We start from the raw sequence: 25897 nt of genomic DNA on the forward strand, positions 1-25897 counted from the left end.
CAGTCCTGGCAGCCCTAAGCCGCGCGAGTGGAGGGAGTGATGTCAGGTGGAGAAGACTGCAGGCGAAAGAACATTGCTGGAAGACGGTTTCCGCTGCTGACTCAGCAGTCTTTTGGTGGAATCTGGTTTGCGGGAACTGTCTGCGGGGAGATTTGCCCTTTCAACTAGCCGGGCGCGGTTACTGATTTAAGAGCAGTGACCGGATGAATATCGGAACGAGACAGAAACAGACCGAGTCGAAGGAAGTGGTGATTGATGGAAAAAACCCCGTGCCGACGCGGGGAGATACCCCGCGTGGGGGACCCTTCGGCCTCTTTTGTAACGAGCCCTTCCCCTCTTATTGCTGGCCCAAGTTCTTTTTGTAAATAATTCTTTCTCTCCAAAATATTCAGAATGGCTGCCTGCGATACCCGTTTCAAGCTGAACACCGGTGCTGAGATCCCCGCGCTCGGTCTGGGAACATGGCAATCCCAGCCTGGTGAGGTGGCTCGCGCTGTGTCCCACGCCATCAAGGTCGGCTACCGTCACATTGACGCTGCTCTGTGCTACCAAAATGAGAATGAGGTCGGCCAGGGAATCAAGGAGGCCATTGACGCTGGCATCGTCACACGGAAGGACCTCTTCGTTACCACGAAGCTGTGGTCCTCTTACCACTCTCGTGTTGAGGAAGGCCTCCAGCAGAGTCTGACTAACCTCGGTCTCGACTATGTTGACCTGTACCTCGTACACTGGCCCCTTGCCATGAACCCCAACGGTAAGCAGTAACCTTCTGGCCATGCAATTGCGGAACGCGAAATGCTGACCACTTCCAGGAAACCACCCCCTCTTCCCCAAGCTCGAAGATGGGTCTCGTGATATCGTCCACGATCACTCCCATGTGACCACCTGGAAGAGCATGGAGAAGCTCGTTGGCAACGGCAAGGTCAAGGCCATCGGTGTCTCCAACTACAGTGTCCAGTACCTCGAGGAGCTGCTGCCCCAAGCCACCATTGTTCCCGCCGTCAACCAGATCGAGAACCACCCCTCGCTTCCCCAGCAAGATACTGTCGACTTCTGCAACAAGGCCGGTATTCACATCACCGCCTACAGCCCTCTGGGCAGCACCGGTAGCCCCATGTTCACTGCCGAGCCCATTGTGGCTATTGCCGAAAAGCGCGGAGTTACTCCGGCTTCTATTCTTCTCAGCTACCACAGTAAGCATCCTTCATACCTTAAATCTTTCCTATGTTTTACTAACTGTATGTCTCCCAGTTGCCCGTGGATCCTCCGTGCTCGCGAAGTCCGTGACTCCCGCTCGTATCGAGGCCAACCGTGCCGACTTGATCAAGTTGGATGACGAGGATCTCGCCGTGCTCCGCAAGTACAGTGACGGTCTCAAGGCAGAGGGCAAGCTCCAGCGCTTTGTCTTCCCTCCCTTCGGCTACACCTTCGGTTTCCCCGATAAGCAGTAGGCGAGAAGTTGGATGTACAGTGCAATGTTGGTCAATAGACGTGGCTCATGTATAGATGGTGGTCCGTGTTTGATAGCTTAGATACCAAAGTGAAAATATTATGATCTGATGACCAAACTGAGTTCCTATGTTTCATCAGTGTAACATCCGCGACTTTCAGGGCTGCAATTGTCCGCATTCCAAGGTTCTTGTCAAACTATAACCTCGTACTTGATCCCAATATTGGAAGAGATGGCCTTCACCACCTGGGCAAGACACAAGGCATGTTGCCTTACGATGGCTGACTTTCAAGGTTCAAATGTCATAGTCAGTCCACGGGTTACCTCATAAATATGCGGTCGATGGCTTGTCAGCTCTCATTCCAAAGTTGTGGAATAGTTCAATGTTCCAAGTAATTGTCGAGTCATCGTGATTGGTCAAGAAAAGGAAGTCCTGCCTAGGCCGTGAACGGAGAATTAGAGATTGGGGACATGTTAGGAACCTTCAAAGTTCCAAGGTTTGCGCCGTAGAATTTTGTTGTTTATCTGCGCCTTGTCGAGTTGTCCGCAACTCCCGAGGTCTTTTGGGCTAATTATTCCTAGATATAAGATCAAACCCAGGACCTTGCGAGATGCAGTGGCCACCTGCACTGGCAGCGATAACCCTGAAATTATCTTTGAACAGGACTCAGGGGCGTCCACGGCTCTTTGGTTCGAAGCAAGTTACGCATAAATTGCACGCCGCGTTGTCATCGCGGCTGTAGGTAGCTTGTGTTTTTTGAAAAGTATGACAGATGCTTTCTATATTTATGTTTGGATATCAATTAACATACTATGACTTCTCCTCGGCCGTTTTCAGATAGCTCAATACCCTCTCCACAAGCCACTTCCGAGGCTCAGCCTGGTCGTCGTTACTCAGTGCGTGAGACGCGTTGGGAATAACACCAGTGTGCTTGTCATCCCAAATCTGATATTTACCACCGTGATCGGTGGCGTTCTTCCACCGGGCTAGCATCTTATCCTTGTCAACCCAATCAGGAATGGACTGATCTTTCCCAGAGATCAACACCATCAACTTATGGTTCAACAGACCCTGCTTCTGAATCATTCCGAATGTGGTATCTAAGTGCTCATCACTCAGATCCGAACTGAAGAGATCGTCCTCTTGCGGTGCCTGAGGACTCTCCGGGCTGACCAGACTCAAGAATCGGCGACAGCTGATAGGCGTATTGGCAGGGTAGATCATCGAAGTCAAAGAGAGCGGCAACATGGTATCATGAGGCTTGCCCTCAGCGACAGCTTCCTTCGCCAACCTCTCCATCTCATCATATGTCTCGCGCGCCTTCTCCGGCGTCGTGTCGCCAATACCCCACTTCAGCACCCAAAAGATAGCCTCGCGATCAGAGACCGGCGCCTGCATGATTGCGCCATCGAGAGCTGGACGCGTAATGTGCTCGATATCCGCATCGAAGGCCGGGATATTTGTGTGGGGGTTTGATTGAGAGAGATAGTGCAGCACGCACTGGCTACCGGTGGAATGGCCCATGACGGCGAGTTTTCCACCGCCAAACTTATCCGCCTTGTAGCTCTTGATGTAATTGAGACATTGTGCGATCTCGTTTGTGTCACGATCCAAGTGCCCAACGCCCCATGATTGGTATGACGATGTGAGGTTCAAGGTGAAAAGGGACCATCCGGAGTTTTGCAGGGCGCGCACGATATCGGCCATGTAGGAGGTTGTAGCGAGGCCGTCACCGAGACCTCCTACGAAGAGGAGACTGTGAGGTTGGCGGACGGTAGAGGATGCATATTCGAACGCGACGAGAGTTTCGGTCTAGAATTTTGTCAATGGCGAGTGTGAGGAAGCTTGCGCGGGGGAACTTACGTAGTGGTGTAGAATACCGGGAAGTCCTCCCTTGGGCCAGAATTTAGACATGATGCAGGGTGATGTTGTGTGTGGCGTGAAGCGTCAATGGGTGTGAAGGAGTGAAGAATGGATTGATCGAACGATTTGGGTGGGATCGGCTATGTGTCTTTCCGTGACGACAGTGTGGGCATCCACGGCAACTCGCAGCCGAGTTCAACCCACTTCCGAGGATTGTTTCATGTCATCTTATCAATCAGATTAGCCCCTGTCACGAAATATTATGTAATTCTGGCAAATTTCCACGAATTTCACGAACTTCACCCGAGTTGGGTACCTTTGTGTTTCCGGCGAAGTTTTTTGGTATTGGGTGTATTTGGTGTTACGGGTATAGTATACGAAGCCGTACACGTTTAACCAATACAATGTACGACGAAATACAAATCCACTGGCTAATGACTCTCAGCCAGCTTGCATGTTTCGGCTAGTACAGCCACTGCTTCCGAGAATTTCCCAACGGGCACAGTATTGGCTGTGTTGACTCCACAAAGTAGACTAAATGCCTGGTGCATACGCAGACTTGTCCGTGCCAACCCGAGGCGGCAAGATCAGCGGATCAGATTAGATTGATTGGCTAGAAGCAGAAGAATCTGATTAGATAGCCCCGCCCGAAAACTCAAAATGCGGGTCTGTAAATTTCCTGCATCCTTCAGGTCAAGACTTCTGTCGATGAGCTTGGAAATGCTTAGGGATCAGCCTTACCCGACTGCAGGATGATCCTTGCCTAGAGGATCATCAGATCGCAAAAAGACAGTATACAGAAGACTTGATGCCTATAGAGTATGGGGGCACAAGCTCCGAGACTATTGTACGCGACGTTGCAATTCCCCGTTAGGCTACGGATGCAATGTACACGAGTGGATGGATCCCTATGATGTGGCTTTCGGAGTAATATGGCCAACTAACTTCCTACAAGCGAGCCAAGACATCAACCCAGGAACGTGCGCTGCGCATTTTCAATGATTTTCAAATATATTTGTTTTTCTTAGTTTCTTGCAATTTTCTTTTATAAATCTACGCTTGCTGCGGTACATGCGGGTATTGTGTTTTCCGTCCACAAACTTGGAATTTTTGAGCTAGTTGCAAGAATACAGCGAAAGGCGATCGTGCAGATGGGTCTCGGACTGACAGCAGATCTCAGACCCTGCTGATTTTCGCTTCCATCCATCGGTTTATTCCGACTCAGACGCATGAGTATGGGTCCTCTTAGGGTGTCCGAAACCTCGGACATGGATTCCTATTAAGTGTGAAGCACGAGTAAAGGGGGTTGCAACTTCCCATTCTTGAACTACTCGCCCACCCTCCATGTCGATGGAATGTTTATTGACAATTGAATCACATTGCGGATACGGAGTACTTTGTATCACACAAGTCAAACCCCGAAGATTGATAAAAACAGAATTGCGGAATTTTTCTCTTCGCGTGTAATTCCTCGGAAAGTTTCAGGCTCTACCCGAGTTTGAGGTGGACCCGGTGGGGCCTTTCTGTATTACACCCTACACCTTACGTAGCGTATGAACAATGTACAGCCACTGAAGAGTCCCAATCTCCAAATGGCCATGTGAAGGCAACGGCCGCAAGCTCTGATTCGGGCTGCGGCCTTCCAGAAAGGGTGTACCCTCCACCGCACCCCGCAATACCCGATTTCGGTGATGATATGCGACATACCCGCAAGAAACAGCCTGATACTTCGGAGCTTGGGTGCGAGTGGAGCAGAGTTCGACCAAAACCGTGGCTAGGTGGCTATATAGGGTCGCCCATACCACTCCCACCGACCCGTGCCACGCTCCGCCGAGCTCCGAGTCTTTCCTTTTACCTACAAGGTACCAAGAGCAGCTGTGCTGGTCTGAATTCATCATGGGTTTCATATCTCTCGAAGATGCGCACATCAGTAATGCGCCATCGAATGGAATCGAAAAGGCACCACAGATGAATGGCAACGCTTTTAGTTCATTCGATATGATGGGCCTCGTTTCAGATCAAAAGGCGACACCGACCGGTATGCAGGAAGACATCGTGCTCCTGTCATGGCTTATGGTTCTGTTGCGAAGCCGTGAAGACAGTCAAATTTCTTACGACTGGTCTTACGCAAATGACGAAAATGACACTACCCAACAAACTATAAACAAATTATCAATGAATGAAGTCATGAACGGCCTGGGAAGTAACGTGGGAGACGTTACAACTGCAATCCTCAAATCTATCCCATCAGGACCATCAAACGCGAAGTCCATGATCTTGAGCACCAGTACATTGTCGCAGACCTCTGAAACTGTTAAAGATGAGGTACGTATTCCATGTATCATCAGTGTATTGCATTGCTAACTTAAATTGCACAGGGTGCAATTCACCTCGAAGTCCGTCTGAACAATGGACAACTCGAAATTCGCCCAGTGTGGCACACAGAAAATATGCTGCCATATACAGTGAATCACCACGTGGAGGCGTTAGCAGACACCATCAGAATTTGCCTGGTGAACTCCGATGCAACCATCGAACAATGCCTCAAGCCGACTGCCAGTGACTTGAGCGATATATGGAGCTGGAACCATGAATTACCGCCTACATATAACTTCTGCATGCAAGACATGGTTGCCGACCGAGCTCGCGAATTTCCCGATAAGATCGCAATTGATTCCTGGGATGGCAATTTGACCTACAGCCAGATCGACCAGTGGTCCACTTCTGTCGCGGTTTCCCTTCGAGAAATGGGTATCGAACTGCACGACGTGCTTCCCGTTTGCTTTGAAAAGTCCCGATGGACTATCGTCGCCGTACTCGGAGTTATGAAGGCAGGTGCTACACTTGCACTGATGGATCCAACATTGCCGCTTGCCCGTCTCCAAAACATGGCAGTCCAGGTCGGCGCGAAAGCAATGGTCGCATCACGCAAACAATATGAGCTCTCTTTGACCATTATGCCAGAAGGCAAGCACTTGGTTGTTGAAGAAGAGACTTTTGCCAACTTGGCAGCATCACCATCTATCTCCACCCTCCCGGCCGTGCCCTCATCCGCTCTTATGTATATCATCTTCACCTCGGGCAGCACGGGTACTCCAAAAGGAGTCAAGATCTCCCACGAAACATACACCAGCAGTGCTATCCCTCGAGCAAAGGCAGTTGGATACACCCCCGAGTCTAGGGTGCTTGACTTTGCCTCCTATGCCTTCGATGTCAGCATTGACAGCATGCTGTTGACACTTGGAAACGGCGGATGCCTCTGCATCCCTTCCGATGAGGATCGACTCAACGATATCAACGAAGTCATCCGAAAAATGAGAATCAACTACGCAGGCCTGACTCCATCTGTTGGACGTATTCTGGACAGTGACGTCATCGCGTCACTCAGCGGCCTAGGTCTCGGAGGTGAGGCTGTCTCCGCAAGGGATGCCAACTACTGGGGCAAAGACACAAGAATCATTATCGGCTATGGGCCTTGTGAATGCACCATCGGATGTACTGTCAACAGCAGTGCCGCGACCGGCAGAGATTATCTCTCTATCGGTCCTGGCAATGGAGCTGCCATCTGGATTGCCAACCCTAATGACCACAATGAGCTGGTCCCAGTCGGCGGTGTTGGCGAGCTCCTTGTCGAAGGCCCAATCGTCGGACAAGGCTATTTGAACGATTCTGAGAAGACTGCCGCCGCTTTCATCAATGATCCTCCCTGGTTGGTCGCAGGCCACAAACAATACGCTGGTCGTCGGGGCCGCTTGTACAAGACCGGAGATCTTGGAAGATACGACCCGGATGGACTTGGAGGTATTGTTTTCGTCGGTCGCAAGGATACCCAAGTCAAGCTTCGTGGTCAGCGTGTTGAACTTGGTGAGATCGAGAGCCAGCTGAAGGCCGCATTGCCCGCGGAAGCCAACATCATTGCTGAGGTCATCACGCCGAAAGACTATGGTGGTCAGCCGATGCTGGTAGCGTTTGTCGCCTTCCAGCCCAAGGGACACGGGCAGACCGAGTTGGCTCTGGATGAGCTTTCCAGCGACTTGAGTACTGTCCTGTCAAATGCCAACACGGAAGTGGCAAAGACTCTGCCGCGCTACATGGTGCCAACCACATATATTCCTGTCAACCTCATTCCAGTGTTGATTTCAGGCAAGACAGACCGCAAGCAGCTTAGAGCATTTGGCGCGACAGTGGATCTTCGCCAGCTGGACCAGGGTGCAGCCAGCACTGCCTCTCGGGAGCTCACTGAGATCGAACAGCGTCTGAGGCAGAGCTGGGGTGAAGTTCTCAAGCTTGATGTTGATACTATCCGCCCTGATGATAACTTCTTCGCATTGGGTGGTGACTCTCTGGCAGCTATGAGACTTGTTTCTGTTTGCAGGTCTCAAGAGCTCGATCTTTCCGTCATCAGTACTTTCGCAAAACCCACACTGTCTGCCATGGCCAGTGTCGTTCAGCCTTGTACCTCTGAGGTTGAAGTTGAAATCCCGGCCTTTTCTCTCATCTCTCAATCTGTTGACAGTGCCCGTGCGGAAGCCGCAGAGGCCTGTGGTGTCCCTTCGGATGACGTGGAGGATATTTACCTCTGCACTCCCACCCAGGAATCGCTCTTCACCTTCTCGCTCAAATCGACCAAGGCATACATTGCCCAGAGAGTCGCATGTATCCCATCACACATTGAAACCGATGCTTGGAAGAAGGCGTGGGAGACTGTCGTCGCGGCAAGCCCCATTCTGCGTTCTCGTCTAGCTCCTCTTCAAGACCCTGGCCTCCAACAAATCGTGCTCAATGAAGGTATCTCGTGGAGATACTCGACAGACCTTGAACAATATCTCGAGAATGACCGAAGTGAGAGAATGAACCTTGGCCAGAGTCTAGCTCGCTACGGTATCGTCACCAGCGCAACCGACGGCAAGCGGTACATGATCTGGACCGTCCACCACGTTCTTTATGACGGATGGTCGGAGCCCATCGTCCTCAAGCAAGTGAGCGATGCCTTGCAAAACCAATCTCCCGAAATCAAGACACAGATGCGGAACTTCGTCAAGTACGTGCGTGACACAGATGAGACCGCCATGCATGAATTCTGGAGGCGAGAGTTGAAGGGCGCCGTTGGCCCCCAATTCCCCCGTCTCCCATCCCGAGACTTCATGCCTACCCCCACGGGTCTGATCGAGCATCAAATCGCTCTCGAAACCGGTGCCGGATCACCTTTCACAATGGCGACTTTGATCCGCGGCGCCTGGGCTCTTGTCGCATCGCAATACACAGGCAGTGATGACGTCGTGTTTGGTGAGACCCTCACTGGCCGTGACATTCCTCTGCCTGGTGTCGAGAGCGTTGTTGGACCTCTGATTGCAACAATTCCCATTCGCATTCATGTCCGCCGTTCCAGCTCTGTCCAAGATTACCTGCAGACTGTTCAGCAGGCGATTCTGGCTCGTACGTCCTACCAGCACATGGGAATGCAGAACATTAGAAAGGTCAGCCAAGATGCGCAGTATGCATGTGAGGCTGGTACTGGTCTGGTCATTCAGCCTGATCCCGAATACGTGGGTAGCGAGCTTGGCTTCGAACTCGGAGATGTCGTTCGCGAGGCCCTGCACTTTAACCCCTACCCCTTGATGGTAGCGTTTGGAATTCGCAAGGGGGGATTGAGGGTCTGCGCAAGCTTCGACAGCACTCTTATTGAAGGCTCGCAGATGCAACGTATTCTTGCCCAGCTGGAGACTGCCTGCTTGAAGCTATCTCAAGGCTTTGACAAGAGAGTTGATGAGATTTCTTGCCTTCCCGAAGCTGAGATCGATCAGATTTGGCAATGGAACCAGGCTGCTCCCCTTTCTGTTGACGAGTCGTCGGGGAATCTTCGGGCGGCGGTCAGCGTGAAGCAAGGATCAGTTTATCCTCGTGCTGTGGTCCCCTGGGTGTGTGATGCACGGAACCCGGCACTTCTGGCCCCTATCGGCGGTGCTGGAGAGCTGTGGCTGGAGGGCGCTTGCCTTTCTGGTGAATCACTTGAAACTCCGGCCTGGCTCACAGCTGGTAGTTCTGGATGTGTCGGTCGCAGTGGGAAGGTGCAGCCCACAGGTGACATTGTTCAATTACAAGACGATGGTAGCCTCATTTTCGTGGGTAGGAAGGAGAACGTTGTCCCGCTCCAAGGCCATGCGGTGGACATTGCGGATCTCGAGAGCCACTTCACCAAGCATCTCCCACCAACTACCCGTGCTGCAGCATCTGTGTTCCAACCAGTGAGAGAGGGCACACAAAAGGTGACAGAGCAGGAACTCGTTGTCTTCGTTGAGAGTCCCGCGTCACAAGAGGAGACCATCAGGGTCATTCCTGAGCAGCATGAAATCAGCGGGGAGAACACCTTCATCTGTGATACGATTCCCCTCACCCTCGCGGTGTCATTGAAGAAGCTTGACAAATATATTCGCGACTCTTTGCCATCGTACATGGCCCCCTCAGCATATGTCGTGGTCAGCACGCTTCCCACAGAGCTCGACCAGCTCGACCACACCTCGCTCAACCGATTGGCGGCGAAGATTCCTCAGAGCGTTCTTGATCAGCTTCGCGAAGGGTTCAAGGAGGCATGGACGAAGGGTCTGGCGCAGACGAATCTGTCGCCCACAGAGAAGATCCTTCAGGCGGCTTGGGCAAAGATTCTCCGACTCAGTCCCGAACAGATCGATGTCGATGACAACTTCTTCCGCCTGGGAGGTGACTCCGTGTTAGCGATGAAGCTAGTCTCAAGCCTGAGAACAGATGGACACAGCCTTTCAGTGGCCGACATCTTCCAGCACATGCGCCTGGGCGATGCTGCCAAGGTGCTGAAAGTGGACCAGGCAAAGGAGAACGTGCAAACATACAAGCCGTTCGGCACTCTCAGCAACTTGGACATCAAGATGTTCTTGGCTTCTACTGTTCGACCCAAGCTTGTGAACCCAGGCTGGTCTATCCAAGATGTCTCTTCCGTCACGGATTCTCAGGCCATGGATATTAGAGGAACTGTCAACGCCCCACGCACATCTTACCAGTACACGATGCTCTACTTCGATCAGAGTATCAACCAGGAACAGCTGTTGCGCGCTTGCGATGACTTGGTGAAGACCCACGACATTCTCCGCACCGTGTTCATTGAACATGAGTCAAACTTCCTTCAAGTTGTCTTGGAAAAGACACCCGCTCATGTGTTTATGCACAACACAGATCAGGATATTGAGTCCTATGTCACCTCCCTTTGCAAATCCGACGTTGAATCGAACTTCGAGCTTGGATCGCCGTTCTTCAAAATCTTCCATGTCGCGGGCGACAATGGTAAGCAGTGTCTTGTTCTGGGTCTTTCACATGCTCAGTATGACGGTGTGTCATTGCCTCGACTGCTTCAAGACTTGGAGACATTGTACACGGGCGGTAAGGTCGTTGACTTTGAGCCATTCGCCTCATACATTGCCCGTGTATCCGACGGACGCCTACAAACCCAAGCAGTCACATACTGGACCAAATTGCTCAAGGACTCATCCTTGTCTGTTCTCGATGGCCCCACGGTCCACCCCACCGACAAGGCGATCTTCCACGAGAAGGCAGTTGACAACTTCCAACCCGTGCAAGAGATCACCACTGCCAACGTCCTCACCGCAGCCTGGGCGCTTGTCCTGGCTCGTCGTCTGAGCAAGCCAGACGTCACATTCGGTACAGTGACCTCTGGCCGAACCATCGATCTCGCCAACGTGGAGAACGTCGTTGGTCCTTGCTACCAACTGACCCCTGTCAGAGTGATGTTCGAGGCCCAGTGGACCGCGATGGACCTTTTGCGCTTTGTGCAGAAGCAGAGTGCTGAATCTGCTGCGCACGACTTCCTTGGGTTCGACAAGATCTCCAAGCAGTGCTCTCAATGGTCATCTGAGATGCGCTCCTTCGACTCTATTGTGCACCATCAAGATTGGGATGACTTCGATGACATGCCTTTCGCTGGCTCTTCTGCTAAGGTCGACATCTCGAATCCCCATGGAGATGCTGCTTATCCCCTCAAGGCTGTCTCGTTTGTTAAGGGTGGAAAGATGCATGTCGGATTTGTTGGAAGTGAAAGGGACGCGACATTTGTGGACGCGACTCTTGATGAGCTCGCTGCGGCGGTTCAAGAGCTGTCAGAGTGCCGGGGAGAGCCGTTGGTACTCAGCGCTTGAGTATACTAGATGAAGCTCAAGCTTTGAATTTTTTTAAGCATATAGAATTGATAATTTATCGCATTTTTCTAAATATCTTGTATCTTTACACGATGCGCTCACTGCTTCTGACATTTCTAAGGTCACAGCTTTCCGGGATTAGCTTTAGGGTAAGGCAATATTACATGTTCGGAGGGCTGAATTTTTCAATTTTTCAATTTTTCGGAGATGAAGTGAAGTGACTCGATGGCCCCTCCTGGGCAGGACTTCCAAGGGAGCCAACCACTTCCAAAATCGGGCAGGGAGGGATGAGCAGCCTTGGAGATTTCGAAACCCCCAGACCGAACCTCAACGCTATGCGAGCAATTCAAAATAGATAAAATAGGTGAAGATATGAATAAATGAAATATGTAATATGATTAAACATGCTTAGAAGTATATAAAGAATCTAAATTTTAGGTATCAAGTGGCCACAGTCTGGTGCATGACGTTGGCTCTGTAACTGTCTGAGCGTCCGAGCAGTTCGTCATGCGATCCAGAATCAGTGCAAACACCACCATCAATCAAGAAAATGACATCCGCCTTCCGGATAGTGTGAAGACGGTGAGCGATGGCAATGACAGTGATACCGCGAGCGGCCTTCTCCAAACCATCCTGCAGAAGCTTCTCAGACTCCGCATCCAAGGCACTGGTGGACTCATCAAGGATCAGAAGCTTGGGCTTGCGGACAAGCGCACGAGCAATGGAAAGTCTCTGCTTCTGACCTCCGGAGAACTGGTTACCACTGGGGCCGCAGAGAGTCTGGTAACCCTCAGGCAAGGCCATAATGACATCGTGGATGTTTGCAAGCTTGCAAGCCTCCTGGATCTCTTCGATGCTGACATCGTGACCAGGTCGAGCACCAAGACCGACATTGAACTCAATGCTGCCCTCGAAGAGGACACTCTCTTGGGGCACCAAAGAGACCCAGTCGCGGAAGGAGACGTCGGTGGTCTTTGTTACATCGACGCCGTCGATGATGATGGACCCGGATTCAGGCGTGTAGAGACGTTCCACCAAGGAGATGATGGTTGACTTTCCGGCACCACTGGGACCGACCAAAGCACAGAACTTTCCGGGCTTGATGTCAACATTCAGTCCCTTCAAGACCTTCATGTCTGGGCGGGCAGGGTAGCAGAAGTGAACATCGCGAAGTTGCACGCTCGATGCCATGTTGCCGGAGTCATAGGTGGGCTTTTCCTCGATTGCCTCGACGTCTTTACCCTTAGAAGACTGGATCTTGCCGTTCATCTTGTCCTTGCCGATCTCAATCAGTCCGAGAATTCTGGCAGCTGCGGATCGCGCAGCAGAAAGCTCGGGCGCAAGAGCGAACATCTGACTCCAGAGGAGAGCGCTGACCAAAAGGGAGAAGACAACGATGAGGAACTGGGTTTGGGTGTAATTTCCATTGATAATCTGCTTGGAACCCCACCAGTAGGCAAGAGCGTTGACCATGTTACCGAGGAAGTAAGTCATAGCTTGCCACAAACTTGCTTGCAGGGTGACCTTAAGGGTTTCCTTGCGGGGTCCCTTGAGCGAGCGACGGTAGGTCTGGAGGGTGTTCTCTTCGAGGGAAAGGGAAGCAATAGTCTTAATGGAGGTCACTGCTTCCACGCCAATGTCGACAGATTTGGTGTAGGCGTTCTCGTGGCGTTCTTCGAACTTACCGAGAACCATCAACTCCATGAGACCTGCTCCGAGAAGAAGGGGGACCAAAGCCAGACAGACAAGAGCGATTCGCCAGGCAATGATGTGAGTCAAGATGATGGCAGCGATGAGGTTCACGGTGATGGAGAACAGAGTACCGACGACAGAGCCACTCAGACCAGCCAAGGCATTACCGTCACGGGTGATGTACGAGAGAAGAAGTGCGGGGGACCGGCCGTTGGACTGATGCCACTGCAGATCCTGCTCGAACAAGGAACGGAAAGACAAAACTCTGACCTTATACACCATCTTCTCAGCGACGAAACCAAAGCCTCCCCAGCTGACAATGTTGGCAAAGAACTCAATGATGGCAAGCACGAAGAACATCAGACCGTAGAAGTTACCGCTCTTCAAGATCTCGGATGCGCCCTTGCAGGGGTTCAAGCTTCCAACGGTGTTTCCGAAAATGACAGCTTCGCCAGAGAAGGCTCCACCAACCATGCTGGCACCGAACAAGGCGGCGAAGATGATGAGCAAGTGAGGTCTCAAGGCGGGTGCATAGCCCTTGCAAAGAGCCCACAGGGTCTTGGGTGGTGTCTCGGGCTCTTCCTCCTCCTCCTCGGCAGAATCGGTGGCGGGGGCTTCAGCCGTGGTAATCTTGGTGTCTTTGGTAGGCTCAACATCGTTGGAAACGCTGCCCTTCTCGTTTTCGACATCTGTGATTGAAGTAGCATCAGATTTGCTGACACTTTCGATGCTAACAGTGGTGTCGGTCTTGCTGGATGCAGATGCAGCTCCAAGGGTCTGCAGTTTCACAAGCTCGGAGTACGGTCCATTCTGGGCCATCAGCTCTGTGTGCGTTCCCTCCTCCAGGATATCTCCCTTGTGCATGCAAACAATCTTGTCCGCGTTGGTGATGGTAGACAGACGGTGAGCGATGGTGATGACAGTTCGGCCGGTGGAGATGTTGTTGATAGCGCGCTGGATGCGTTGCTCACTTCGTGAGTCAAGAGCAGCGGTGGCTTCGTCTAGGATAAGGACTGCGGGGTCCTTGACAAGAGCTCTGGCAAGGGACACTCTCTGCTTTTGTCCACCACTGATCAGGCGACCACTTGAGCCGACCATGGTAGCATATCCGTATTGCAAAGCCTCGATGAAGCCATCTGCGTCGGCGAGACCTGCAGCCTTGCGGACCAATTCGACAATTTCGACGACATCAGCGCCGCGTCGCTCGGCGGCGAGAGTAAGATCTTGACCATCGCGAACCTCGGTAGCGAGATCAGTGAGGGAGGTTCCGAGGAGAGTAGCCTTGAGATGCGCATGGGCTGGGTTACTCGAGTTCATCAAGCCGTGAGCGATATTTTCCAAAAGGGAGCGATCAAGAAGAGATGGTTCTTGTTGAACCAGACTTAAGAATCCTCTCAAATCACGTGTGTTCAGATCAGTCAGTTTTTGGCCATCGAAGGTGATTTGACCTTCTGTGGCGTCATACAACCGGGTAACAAGACCAGCGATGGTGGACTTTCCGCTGCCGGAAAGACCAACAATGGCAGTGTGCTTCTTCGGGGCAATAGAGAGATTGATGCTGTTGAGCACGGTGATCTCAGGGCGGGAGGGGTAAATGAAAGAGACATTCTCGAATTCGAATCCACCCTCTGCCTGAGAGAGGCGAATACCTTCGGAGGAGGAGCCATCGATCAACGATGGGCGCTCGATGTCATCACGCAACTTGTGGTAAGAAGCCACGGCCTGTGTGAACAGGTGGATGAAAGGTGCGACTTGGCTCAGCAATAGGGTTGCTATAAATTCGTTAGCAGATTCCTCGGGTAAAATAACGACATCAAAACTAACCCTCGACCAAGACGAAGATAACGGTGAACGTAGATCCAACGGTAGCTCCAGCTGAGCCAGAGCGCACAGCATCTGCCACGCGCCTACTTCCTTGCCAGAAGGCAAGACCGTTTGCACCGTACGCGATGAAGTATAAGAAGCCAGCCTGGATTCCAGTAGCAGTAGCCTTCTTCAGACCCTCGCCTTCAGAGTCCTTGAGCGCCTTAGAAAACTTTTCTTCCAGACGACCATTGGCACCAAAAGCCTGCACGACCACGATGTTGTTGAGCGCCTCCGAGGCGATCGACGCGGCGGAAGCGGCAAAGTCGGACATGCGCCCGGTGTATTTCTCAATATAATGACTTCCAACAAAAGACATCAAAAAGTACGCGGGAACCAAGGAAATCAACATGGCTGCCAAAATGTAGTCCTTGATGAAGGCGACGATGTATGCAGTGACGAAAAAGGAGAAACTGGAAACACAGATTCCGACTTTCTCGGCGGTACCAGAGCGAATGGTCTGGATATCGGTGTTCAATCGAGAAGCAACCTCTCCGGCGGGTAAATTGTCGAAGAAAGAAGGCTCTTGGCGAAGCAAATTTTGCAGATACTTTTCACGTAGGCGCTGCGCCAGGCGGGCACCCGTCATGGTCCAGCATAGCAAGTGCATATAAATCAAGACAAATTGAGCAATTCCCAGGTAAACAATCAGGAGAATTTTGCTGTTAATTCCACCTTGCTCACTGGAGTCTGAACCGCCGCCATCGGATTCGCTGCATGTAACGGAGTTGAAATCGTCGAGCAGCTGACCGAAGATAATTCCAATAATTGGGAATGGAACACCGGAAGCGATTGAAGATGCGAGACCGACAAAGAGTGTACCGAGCTCCAGGCGCGAAGGCTCCGCGGCCACAAGCAGCCTGGGGTAGCTACCTAGGTTCCCGAAAACCATGATGACTCGATATAGGCGTGTCCAACGCCTTTCTGGGTGTCGAGTGGGTGTTGAGGAGGTTAGGTTTTTCGCAGGGGTCCGTTTTATCGCTTGACTAACTCGATAGTGGCGTCACCATAAGTTTGAAAGCATCCACCCCTTAGCGTGATTCCATTCAGCGGAGCGGTTCTGGCGGGTGTTTGTATGAAGTTCCAACCTTGACTCACTGCTTGTCGAGTGTGAGGATGAGAAGACAAAGGGACTTCCGGGTGGTTTTCATGCCGAGTCAATTTTTTTTAAAAAAATCAGCCGACATCGGTTTTGACAGTTGGATCTCCGAAGATGTGACTACCCACAACCCACCTTGAGGAAATTCATTCGGAGGGGAATATTTTTTATCTGATCGAAGTGGGGCCCGCATACCGTGGTATTGCACTAGTGTCAATACCCGTATTGTTTGTTTCCCATTGTATCATATACCGGTCTCGAAAGTATTGAATACGGCACAATACCAAGTCTGTTTTGACGGCTATGATGCTGCATGGGGCATAGTGGATGCTGGTGAGATTATGAGCAAATTAATTCTTGCGTGAAATATATCACCGAGCCCATTTCGGAGTGGATTGAGGGCGTTTTCACACCTTAGAAGAGCCATTGACCTCGAAAATGCAAACGTGTGCCGCAACGCACATAATATCTCGGCATGCCTTACACTGCACAGTTATATAGATTGCATCCCGGTGACCAGCACCACCCAGATTGGAATCCAAAAACTTCGGAACACGGAGAAGACTATATTTCCGATCTCTTTATTCGAAAATTGAAAATGGACTTTTATGTAAATCTAGATTCTCCGCTCAAAATTATCTGATTGGAACAGAGTGGATCGAATTCGTGTTGGGGAAATGACCATGGAATGATGCTGAAATGGAGTCCGAGCTAGTCTCCACATCCAAGACATGTGGAGATTATCGGCAAGTGAATAACATATGGGAAATCTAGTACACATTTTGCACTCGTAATTGATGCCTAGCGAATGCCGCGAACACCGAATAGAGCAATTCGCAAAAAAGAAAAAGAAAAAGAAAAGAAAAAGAAAATCAAGGAAAAGAAACGAGCAGAAACTAAAGCTTAGCGTTCCATGCCGCGCGGTCGGCGGATTCCAGAGGTCGCTCACGTCCATCCCAGAAGAGAGGACACAGCTGAAACCACTTTTCCCGACTGCAGATAGAGTGAACCGAGCGCTTGTGGCCGAGGTCGACGTATTTGCCGATGGTAAGGCCCTGCGCGTTCTCGTAAGAGAGAATGGTCGCGCCGGTAGCCTTGGGCTCGCCAACGGCGTTGGCAGTCCGAGGGTCATCGAGGAAAACGTAGTGAATGCAGCTGGAGTACCAAGCATTCACGCGGTGAGCGCCGCGGAAGCTTGAGTCGCCGACAAGGGAGTGGCGACCGCGATCGTAGTCTCCGGCATCGTAGTGTGCTCCGTAGTGATCCTCCTATAGACAAGGTTAGCATGTAGTCAAGGGATGTACATATATCGAGAAACGTACCTTTGACCAGTAGAGCTCATAGTAAGAGAAACGGGTATCATCGAAGCGACCAAACAGACACAGCACATGAGGGTCGAAGTGCAATTTGCGCAGATACTCGGTGTGCTCAGCGATAGTTCCGGTCTCGTTCCAGCCTGCAGCGACTCGCGGGTCATTTTGCCACTTGTTGAACAATTGAACGTGCTCCGCGCTCTCCCAATCCACGACTTCCAGTGAAAAGTGCTCGTTGATCTCGGGGATGTAGCGACTGTAAGCAATAGATCCTGGGTGTGGCTTAGGGCGACGAGTAGGGTGACGTGTGTAGACCGGCTCTTCGGGGAACTTGTTGGTGATCTGGTAATTCTCCGGCATGACGGGATATTGAGAAAGCGGCTCTCTCAGAGGGCCATCGGTGCCATCTCCCACAACCCAGATAGGACGCGGGCCCAGTGGTGAGGCAGCACCTTGCCAGAAGGCGCTTCGGAGGACCAGCAGTTCATCGAATTGCAAAGCTTTGTTATCGCGATCCCGGAGATTGATCGGATGCTCAATTGCCAAACCGGTATTCAAAAGTTCATCGCGGATGACTTCCTTTCCAGTACCGGAGAGGGTGAGTCGGAAGTACTCAATTGTTGGGTGGCCGAGGTAAATGGCGTGGACCACATTCCAGATCTGACCGAGAGAGGGCGCATTATTTCCTGTCCACTGGAAAGTGGTCTGTGGGCTGCGACGCGCCCGACCCCAGGGGGTGTTATTTGAGATTGGTGGTTGTTCAGCCTTAGGGATGAAGGTCAGATCCAGCCACGATAGTGAATCTGAGTGCAACGATTTGGGCAAAGATCTACCCTTCGCGGGCTGTTCATCAAGTGTCAGGGTGCGCTTAGCGGGTGTCGATCCCCCAACGGTGTTCACGCGGTATGAAGTCAGATAAGGGTGTGGTAGCTTGACCAGGGGATATTGGTGTGAATTGGACGCCATTTTTGTGTAAATGTTGCTGGAAACTCTGCGGCACGGACTAGGTATTTAAAGCATTGAGCGAAAGCGACAAGTAAGACACACCTCCCCGCGCGCTAGGCCACAATATAATTAATGTGAAGACCCTGACACCAAGGACGATCCTGCAGAAATGGAGTAACCGAGGCCGAAAATCCGAGGTGTCGCCAACTCCCAAAGTAGGAATTCCTAGCCCGGAGAGTTTAGGGGCGCCTTATGGGCCTGGGACAGCTCCATACGGCTCCAATTGGTACCGCTACCTGCGACTGGCCTTCTTCATATGGAGCCAAGTTCCGAGGTTCCGCAGGTTTCTGCGACCGGCACTAGTAGGAACGATACTACATAACATGGACATAAGCCCAGAGGGAAATATGCTCAATTAATAACAAATACTGTGCATCTTATCTACTGCCGATCATGTCTTTGCGATCAGGACCCTTGAATCATGGGAATTTCTATATTTCCTTCCCTCATGAGCGGGTAGTCCAAGTGACAATCAATCGACCTGACAAGCTTAATTGTATCGACAAGACTACGAGCCGAGAGATCGCCAAGATCTGGGAGCTATTCGACGAAGATGAAAGCCTATGGGTTGCGATCATCACCGGTGTTGGGCGGGCCTTTTGCACTGGAGCTGATTTAGGAGGTGGGTTACTCACATGCACTGGAGAGGAAAGGAAGAAAAAGAAAAGAAAAGAAAGAAAGAAAGAAAGAAAGAAAGAAAGAAAGAAAGAAAGAAAAACCAAAAGAAAAAAGTTGAGAGGTTGACCAAGTGGAACAGAATGGAACGCTATGAACAAGGCCGGTGTCGTCAATGACATGTCCGCGCCGGGCCTCGCCGGATTACCTCGCCGGACAGGCAAGAAACCGATTATCGCCGCCGTGAACGGAATCTGCATGGGCGGAGGGTTCGAGATGGTGGCGAACTGCGATCTGATTGTGGCCTCATCTTCTGCCATTTTCTCTCTCCCGGAAGTCAAGCGAGGCATCGTACCAGTTGCCGGATGTTTACCGCGACTGACTCGTACCATTGGTCTCCAGCGTACAATGGATCTTGTGCTTACCGGGAGGAATGTGAACGCCACCACACTCCGTGACTGGGGCCTGATCAGTCAAGTGGTGGAGCCGGACAATGTTGTCCGCGCAGCAGTGGAGGTTGCGGAAACCATGTGCAAAAATAGTCCCGACGCGTTGATTGTTGGTCGGTTGGGTGTCCGGATGAGCTGGGAAGCTGGAAGTGTGGAAGATACGGTATCAGATCTGGCGGATCAGTGGTATCCCCGATTGGTAGCTGGTCCTAACTTTGCCGAAGGGATCCAGGCGTTTGTGGAGAAACGGTCTCCGAGTTGGAAAAACTCGAAGTTGTAATTTAATCAGATTGAAATTGAAAAGTTATGGTTCGGTTCACTCGTTCCAAGGTTCGATGTGGACTCGACAATTATCAGATTGTACCGAAAAGAAAACATCGAAAAATACAGATTCTGTGTATTTGTGTTATTTTGGTATTTTGGGTATTTTTTTGAGAAATTCTTGCTCTGAAACATCTTTGCGACGTTGGAGATGCAGCATCACAGGGAGAAAGATAAGCACTCTAACACCACAAGAGTATTGCTCTGATCAAGCATGCATGAGAGCAAAGGTACATCAAGAACTCATGGGATTGCCCCCAACAGTCCTTTAATGACCGCGTTTCATCCACATCTCCAACACAGGAGAAACAGCCTACCCAATCCAAACTTGATTGCTTCGGGCGAAACCGCACTGATCTTGATCCAAGCTCTGTTAGTGCCGGCCCCCACGACCGAGAGTTGACCTTATATTGTTTTTTCCGGCTCCTGTCGCGGCGCAAATGTTCGATAATCGATGCCAAGGATCCGCCAAGCCTTGGCATGCCTTTGCCAAGCATAATTGCCCTGGTAATTTCCTGTCCAGGAAGCTTCCACGAGCACGCCCAAAGCTTGAAGCGGACCCATCCCCGGTTGGTCTTGCCTGAGCTGCCATCCTTGCAACCCAAAAGCCACCATTAATAACATCTGATTAGATTCCGCCCTCGGACCTCCCGAATCTAGCCACGGCCTGGAGTGGGCTGACAACGCCCCCTGCTTGGCTCGGGGGCCACAGAGAGGACGAGAGGTGGCTCGGTTAGATGTGAATCAGCGAATCAACGTGGAGACATCGCCAAGGCTTTCGCTCGCTGGATTTCTTTCCACCGCGTGGCGTGCATTAGTTTTCCCAGATTGTACCAAGCTGCCGAGTTCGGTGATTTTTCGTTAAGCGCTGCTTCGGATGCGCTAGTAAATCACTATCCGCTGCTCGTATAAGGATAGAGGCTCTCCGTGTGATCGCTGGCTTTTCCTTTTGAGTTCATCCAACCTATTCTCTTCATCCTAATCAACATGGGTGTTTCCAGGCTTCGGACTGCCTTCCGGCGGTCTTCGACCCAGGAGAGTGTTACTCCGGTTGCCGTCACTGCTGTTGGCGAGAAGAACCATGAGATCCCTCACGATGCCGAGTCTGCCATGCCGGCCACCCCGGAAAACCCAGAGCTTCCTACCGAGGATACCCAGCAGGGTGTCAAGGAGCTTGAGGCAGTGACTTTGAGCTGGACCAAGACCACCTTGATTGCCGTCTTCGTGAAGTGAGTTTTCATCTTCCTGTGAAATTTTATGACGGTCCCTTGGGCGTTTTGGAAGGCATTTGCTAACAAATCCGCTGAACAGCATCTGGTTCCTCTACTTCGTCAATGCAATGCAACAATCGATTAATTACAGTCTGCTCGGCTTTGTTACTAGTGACTTCGAGAGTCACTCCCTGTTGAACGTCATCTACATCGTCGCAGACGCCATGACAGCCGCAGTTTACATTCCCACTGCCAAAGTCATGGATGTTTGGGGCCGTGCTGAAGGATTCCTTGCCATGACCATTTTCGCTACCCTCGGTTTGATCATGATGGCCGCTTGCCACAACCTTCCCACTTTCTGTGCCGCCTACGTGTTCTACAGCATCGGTTTCGGAGGTATGACATACTGCGTGGATGTCATCACCGCCGATGTTTCCAAGTTGAAGAATCGAGGCTTGGCTTACGCCTTCACCTCTTCGCCCTACATCATCACCGCTTTCGCTGGCCCCAAGGCCGCAGAGGGCTTCTACGAGGATATCAGCTGGCGCTGGGCTTTCGGTGCTTTCTCCATCATCTTCCCAGTCGTGGCTGCCCCTCTCTATGTCACCTTGAAGATCAACCTTACCAAGGCCAAGAGGTCCGGACTCGCAGTCAAGGAGCCCAGTGGTAGAAACATGTTCCAGAGCGTTTGGCACTATGCCAAGGAGTTCGATCTTCTTGGTGTGCTTATTTTCTCGATCGGTCTTGTCATCTTCTTCCTTCCATTCAGCATTGCTTCGTCCGCTCCTAATGGTTGGGGATCCGACTACATCATTGCCATGATCGTCGTCGGCTTTGTCATGCTTGGTATCTTCCTGGTGTGGGAGCTTCGCTTTGCGCCTACACCCTTGTTCGACTTCAGCATCCTGTCGGATCGCACTGTCATCGCTGCTTGTTTGCTTGATGCCACTTACCAGATTTCTTACTACTGCTGGAACCACTACTATACCTCCTTCCTGCAGGTTGTCAACAACCTCACCATCTCCGAGGCTGGATACGTCAGCAACACTTTCGACGTGGTTTCTGGTATTCTGCTGATTGGTGTCGGTTTCCTTATTCGCCGTACTGGCCGCTTCAAGTGGCTCCTCTACGGAGCTGTTCCTCTGTACATCTTCGCCCAGGGACTGATGATCTATTTCCGCAAGCCCAATCAATCTGTTGGTTACCTCGTTATGTGCCAGATCTTCATTTCCATCGGTGGCGCTGTCTTCATTATCGTTGAGCAGCTTGCCATCCTGGCTGCTGTGGACCACCAGCACGTTGCCACTGCTCTTGCCCTGCTCAACGTTGTTGGTACCGTCGGCGGTGCTGCTGGCTCAACTATCTCCGGTGCCATCTGGACCAACACCTTCTACAAGGCTCTCGAAAGCAGACTTCCCCAGGATGCTCTTGCCAGCATTGGTGATATCTACGAGTCCCTTGACATCCAGATCAGCTACGCGATCGATTCCCCCACTAGAATCGCCATCCAGAATGCCTATGCCTACTCACAGACCAGAATGCTTGCAGCTGGTACCGGTATCATGGGTCTTTCCATTATCTGGGCTCTCATGATCCGCAACATCGACTTGAAGAAGGTTGCCCAGGTCAAGGGTACCGTCTTCTAAGCTACTTGATGGTGGCTTGGGGTCATGTCACGAGATTGATTTTCGTGTGATCCCCTTTTACATAAAAATTCTGGCATACAGTCATCGAGCTGTTGTCGACTTACTCTACTTTTTGTACCTTATCATCTAATTATCTTCATAACGATCTGAACGCAGGATTTTGTTATCATCACAGTCAAAGTTTCTCCGTAAATCCCAAGGTTTGTCGCCGTAAGAAAAACTCCGTTTTTGTAAGTGGTTTCAAGGCAGGGATGTGTAGTCACAATCGAGGCAAGCCCAATAACTACAAGCAATCTCTAAGAATCCCTAAGGGAAGCGGGGAAATATCGAGATGCGAGGACTAGGAAGCAGCCACCTCCGACATGGCCCATGTCCCGCCCATAGCCGTTTCTATACGATGGTGACTCGCTTGCCATCAATGACTCGCTTTCAATCCGAGCGAGCTTCACATATAGCTTGCCAAGCCTCCGGTGCACCAGAGACGCGACGACTTCCGCCGTTGAATGCCAAGGATATTCATATCAAGACCACGACGACTTTCCGGTGAATTGCAGCTCGCTTAAATTATCTGCCGGCATATGCTGCCACGAAAAGTGAATAATACACATTTCAGGTGGATGCGACACGAAGTACGCGTTTAGTCGTAAATTACGGCAACATACCGCTAGTGCCTCGTCAGTAACATTGGTAATCTATTGATCAAAAGCCTCGTACCGTCGGTCATTTTTGAATAAATGCCATATGAGACCTAAGCCGATACTTACCTTGATAGGTTCCAAGGTCCGGTGTGTCTTATTAGCCCTCCACCTCGAAGTGGAGATGAGGACAGGAAGGATCTGATAACTTTGTTGCCTCGGCTCGATTGTCGCGATCCTTGTCTATGACTCAAGCAAGGGTCTCTTTTTTCGGATTGAACCGCCGTGGTCCACACGTGGATGACAGTCGTGGCCCGCAAAAGGAATTCATTGGCGTGGTAATAGTCAAGCAATGGACCCAAGAGTGATCGGCTTAAGAAATTCCATCCATGGAAAAGTCGACCGAGCTTTCTCTTCACAACAAAGTGGGTACATCCGCTGGCTCCGAGGTCTCGATGGTGTCTAAAGTGCATGATGGCGAGGACAAATTCACTCATTATCCATCTGATTAGATTGAGTTATTGGCCCAGGGTACCCTTGGCATCATTTGGTGTCTTATCTGATCCGTCTGTATCCATAGATGTTACGTATCACTCGGCGGCTTTTCTACGGAGTACAGGTGTAAAAAGTTCGCTAAAACGCGAGGTTCGTTAAATCGTAGGTTCGTTATAATGGTGTTTTACTGTACACAAGCGTACGTTTTTCAAACGTCGCTTTTTAGTTGCCGCCAGTATGGATGAATGTATTGGGCGGTGAAAAATATTTACAAAAACAAAATCAAAATATACAAAAAACAAACAAAAGACAGACAGACAACAAACAACAAACAGACAACAAACAACCGAAACAGACAACCGAAACAAAACAGCGTTCAATGATCGCTGGCGCCGTCGTTGGTGCCCTTGGGGGTGGCGACCGAGAGCTGGATGTTGTTGGGGGGGGTGCGGGAGTGGGAGTTGCCGCTATTTCAGTTTTTCATTAGTTTCAACGCACTCAGGATATATTTTTTTTGAATAAGAATGGGTTATATTGTTATGTAGGGTTATCTCGAAATAATTAAATATCAGAAATAAATGGCAAATCTAGATTTTACACAGTGATCAGTTTGTTTTTACTTCTACGTACCTTTATGGGTTGGCGACCCCGCGCCAGCTATACAACAGGTCAGTATAAGATCCATAAAGAACCATAGAGCGAATCACTTACCGACGATATTCGTTGAGGGTTATCTCCCTCAGCACATCTCGAAGGCCGATTGTGAAAACAATGGCCACAATGGCCCCGACGCAGTTCCACAGGGCGGCACCCCCCTTGGTTTCTGCGAGGCGAAATGCCTCGCCGACCAGGGATTCCTCCCCTTTCCCTTCTTCTTCTCCCCGGGCCGAGATGGGGTACGTGGCTGCACTGTATGTTAGCCAACATGTTCTCAAAATTCCGACAACAGCCCTCTCTCTCTCTCTCTCTCTCTCTCTCTCTCCCCCCCGTCTCAATTGTCTCTCTCTCCTCACTCATTTCACTCTCTCTCCTCACTCATTTCACTCTCTCTCCTCACTCATTTCACTCTCATTCTCATATCTCCTCCTCATCCCTCATGCTTATCCCCCATGCTCATCCCTCATGCTCATCCCTCATGCTCATCCCTCATGCTCATCCCCCATTTATTCTTCCTTGATTGCCCTGATTTCCCAGGTTTTCTACAACCAAGTGGTTGTATCCCGGATTCTTCCTCTTTGACTTTGCCCCAATATTGCAATTCTCGAAAACGTGAATAAGAGTATGGTGAACAAGTACTGATATGAGAACACGTAGCTAAGATCCGTGCAAAAAAAAAACATTCTTGCGGTGCATCGAGATGCTCTCACGACATGATTTCGCGACGCGTAGCTCGGATTCATGCCAACGAGGATCGAGGATAGTTCGCCCGAGAAAGTAGCTGGAATAGAACCAGAGCCCCTCCCCAAACAGAGAGAGCCAGAGAGAGCCAGAGACAACACTAAATGGGGAGGTTCGGGAAGTATCAAAGTCTAGGATGCTTTACTTACCAGCAAGGCAAACCAAGGCAGCAAGAATAGCAGTAGACTTGAAAAAAGGCATTTTGTTTGATTTGTTAATTGTTTAGGTGAATTCGCAGTTCCTACGCGTTTGATAGAGTTGTTTCGTTTACGTAAATTGGGCATACAATACTTGGGAAGGTGCAAACCCATAGCATGGAGCAAGATCAAAATCAATTCGCACTACTATGAATCCAAGCAATTCAGCTAACAACGTACTTGCACCACGGTAAATTCTTGGTCTAAATCAGCCCAGCGCTTGGCGGCGCCTCGATCATATCAAAGGGATTTTTCTCGCTGCCATTCATCAGCCCCCAAATAGACGCCCGGATGTACCATCCTGAGCGGAAAATACGCGAGTCGCCATTAAGCTCGGTTCGCAACGATGCCAGATATTTCCCGGGATTGCTGAAGCCTCTTGCTTTCTGGCAACATCCGCATTGAAGAGTACAATGTCCGACTCCAAGCCTACGCCCCGGGCCAGTATCGCGATTCAGACA

The 25897-nt window shown here is 50.8% G+C and overlaps 8 protein-coding genes across 8 annotated transcripts; 4 read left to right on the top strand and 4 right to left on the bottom strand.

Annotated features, from left to right (window-relative positions):
* Positions 1-393: 393 nt before the first annotated feature.
* On the top strand, positions 394-1451 carry N7506_001499 (putative glycerol dehydrogenase; the record flags this gene model as incomplete). Its single annotated transcript, XM_056950795.1, has 3 exons — positions 394-754; positions 813-1193; positions 1252-1451. The coding sequence occupies 3 exons, from the start codon at positions 394-396 to the stop codon at positions 1449-1451; spliced, it is 942 nt and encodes a 313-aa protein (XP_056816710.1).
* Positions 1452-2261: 810 nt separating this feature from the next.
* On the bottom strand, positions 2262-3365 carry sidJ (putative siderophore biosynthesis lipase/esterase; the record flags this gene model as incomplete). The annotated part of the gene is made up of 2 exons (XM_056950796.1): positions 2262-3263; positions 3315-3365. The coding sequence occupies 2 exons, from the start codon at positions 3363-3365 to the stop codon at positions 2262-2264; spliced, it is 1053 nt and encodes a 350-aa protein (XP_056816711.1).
* A 1845-nt stretch (positions 3366-5210) lies between these two features.
* On the top strand, positions 5211-11497 carry sidD (nonribosomal peptide synthase SidD; the record flags this gene model as incomplete). Its single annotated transcript, XM_056950797.1, has 2 exons — positions 5211-5639; positions 5693-11497. The coding sequence occupies 2 exons, from the start codon at positions 5211-5213 to the stop codon at positions 11495-11497; spliced, it is 6234 nt and encodes a 2077-aa protein (XP_056816712.1).
* A 441-nt stretch (positions 11498-11938) lies between these two features.
* N7506_001502 (ABC transporter ATP-binding protein) lies at positions 11939-15944 on the bottom strand (the record flags this gene model as incomplete). Its single annotated transcript, XM_056950798.1, has 2 exons — positions 11939-14961; positions 15014-15944. The coding sequence occupies 2 exons, from the start codon at positions 15942-15944 to the stop codon at positions 11939-11941; spliced, it is 3954 nt and encodes a 1317-aa protein (XP_056816713.1).
* Positions 15945-17047: 1103 nt separating this feature from the next.
* Positions 17048-18430, bottom strand: N7506_001503 (GNAT family N-acetyltransferase; the record flags this gene model as incomplete). Its single annotated transcript, XM_056950799.1, has 2 exons — positions 17048-17419; positions 17474-18430. The coding sequence occupies 2 exons, from the start codon at positions 18428-18430 to the stop codon at positions 17048-17050; spliced, it is 1329 nt and encodes a 442-aa protein (XP_056816714.1).
* A 432-nt stretch (positions 18431-18862) lies between these two features.
* Positions 18863-19813, top strand: sidH (enoyl-CoA hydratase/isomerase family protein; the record flags this gene model as incomplete). The annotated part of the gene is made up of 2 exons (XM_056950800.1): positions 18863-19091; positions 19227-19813. The coding sequence occupies 2 exons, from the start codon at positions 18863-18865 to the stop codon at positions 19811-19813; spliced, it is 816 nt and encodes a 271-aa protein (XP_056816715.1).
* A 1028-nt stretch (positions 19814-20841) lies between these two features.
* N7506_001505 (Major facilitator superfamily domain general substrate transporter) lies at positions 20842-22711 on the top strand (the record flags this gene model as incomplete). The annotated part of the gene is made up of 2 exons (XM_056950801.1): positions 20842-21083; positions 21166-22711. 2 exons carry the CDS (start codon positions 20842-20844, stop codon positions 22709-22711), a joined length of 1788 nt encoding a protein of 595 aa, XP_056816716.1.
* Positions 22712-24217: 1506 nt separating this feature from the next.
* On the bottom strand, positions 24218-25440 carry N7506_001506 (uncharacterized protein; the record flags this gene model as incomplete). The annotated part of the gene is made up of 3 exons (XM_056950802.1): positions 24218-24308; positions 24553-24745; positions 25389-25440. 3 exons carry the CDS (start codon positions 25438-25440, stop codon positions 24218-24220), a joined length of 336 nt encoding a protein of 111 aa, XP_056816717.1.
* Between the last annotated feature and the right edge of the window lie 457 nt (positions 25441-25897).

This window comes from Penicillium brevicompactum, assembly GCF_028827555.1.
Source record: "Penicillium brevicompactum strain IBT 35665 chromosome Unknown utg000001l_segment0_segment0, whole genome shotgun sequence".
Taxonomy (NCBI): Eukaryota; Fungi; Ascomycota; class Eurotiomycetes; order Eurotiales; family Aspergillaceae; genus Penicillium; species Penicillium brevicompactum.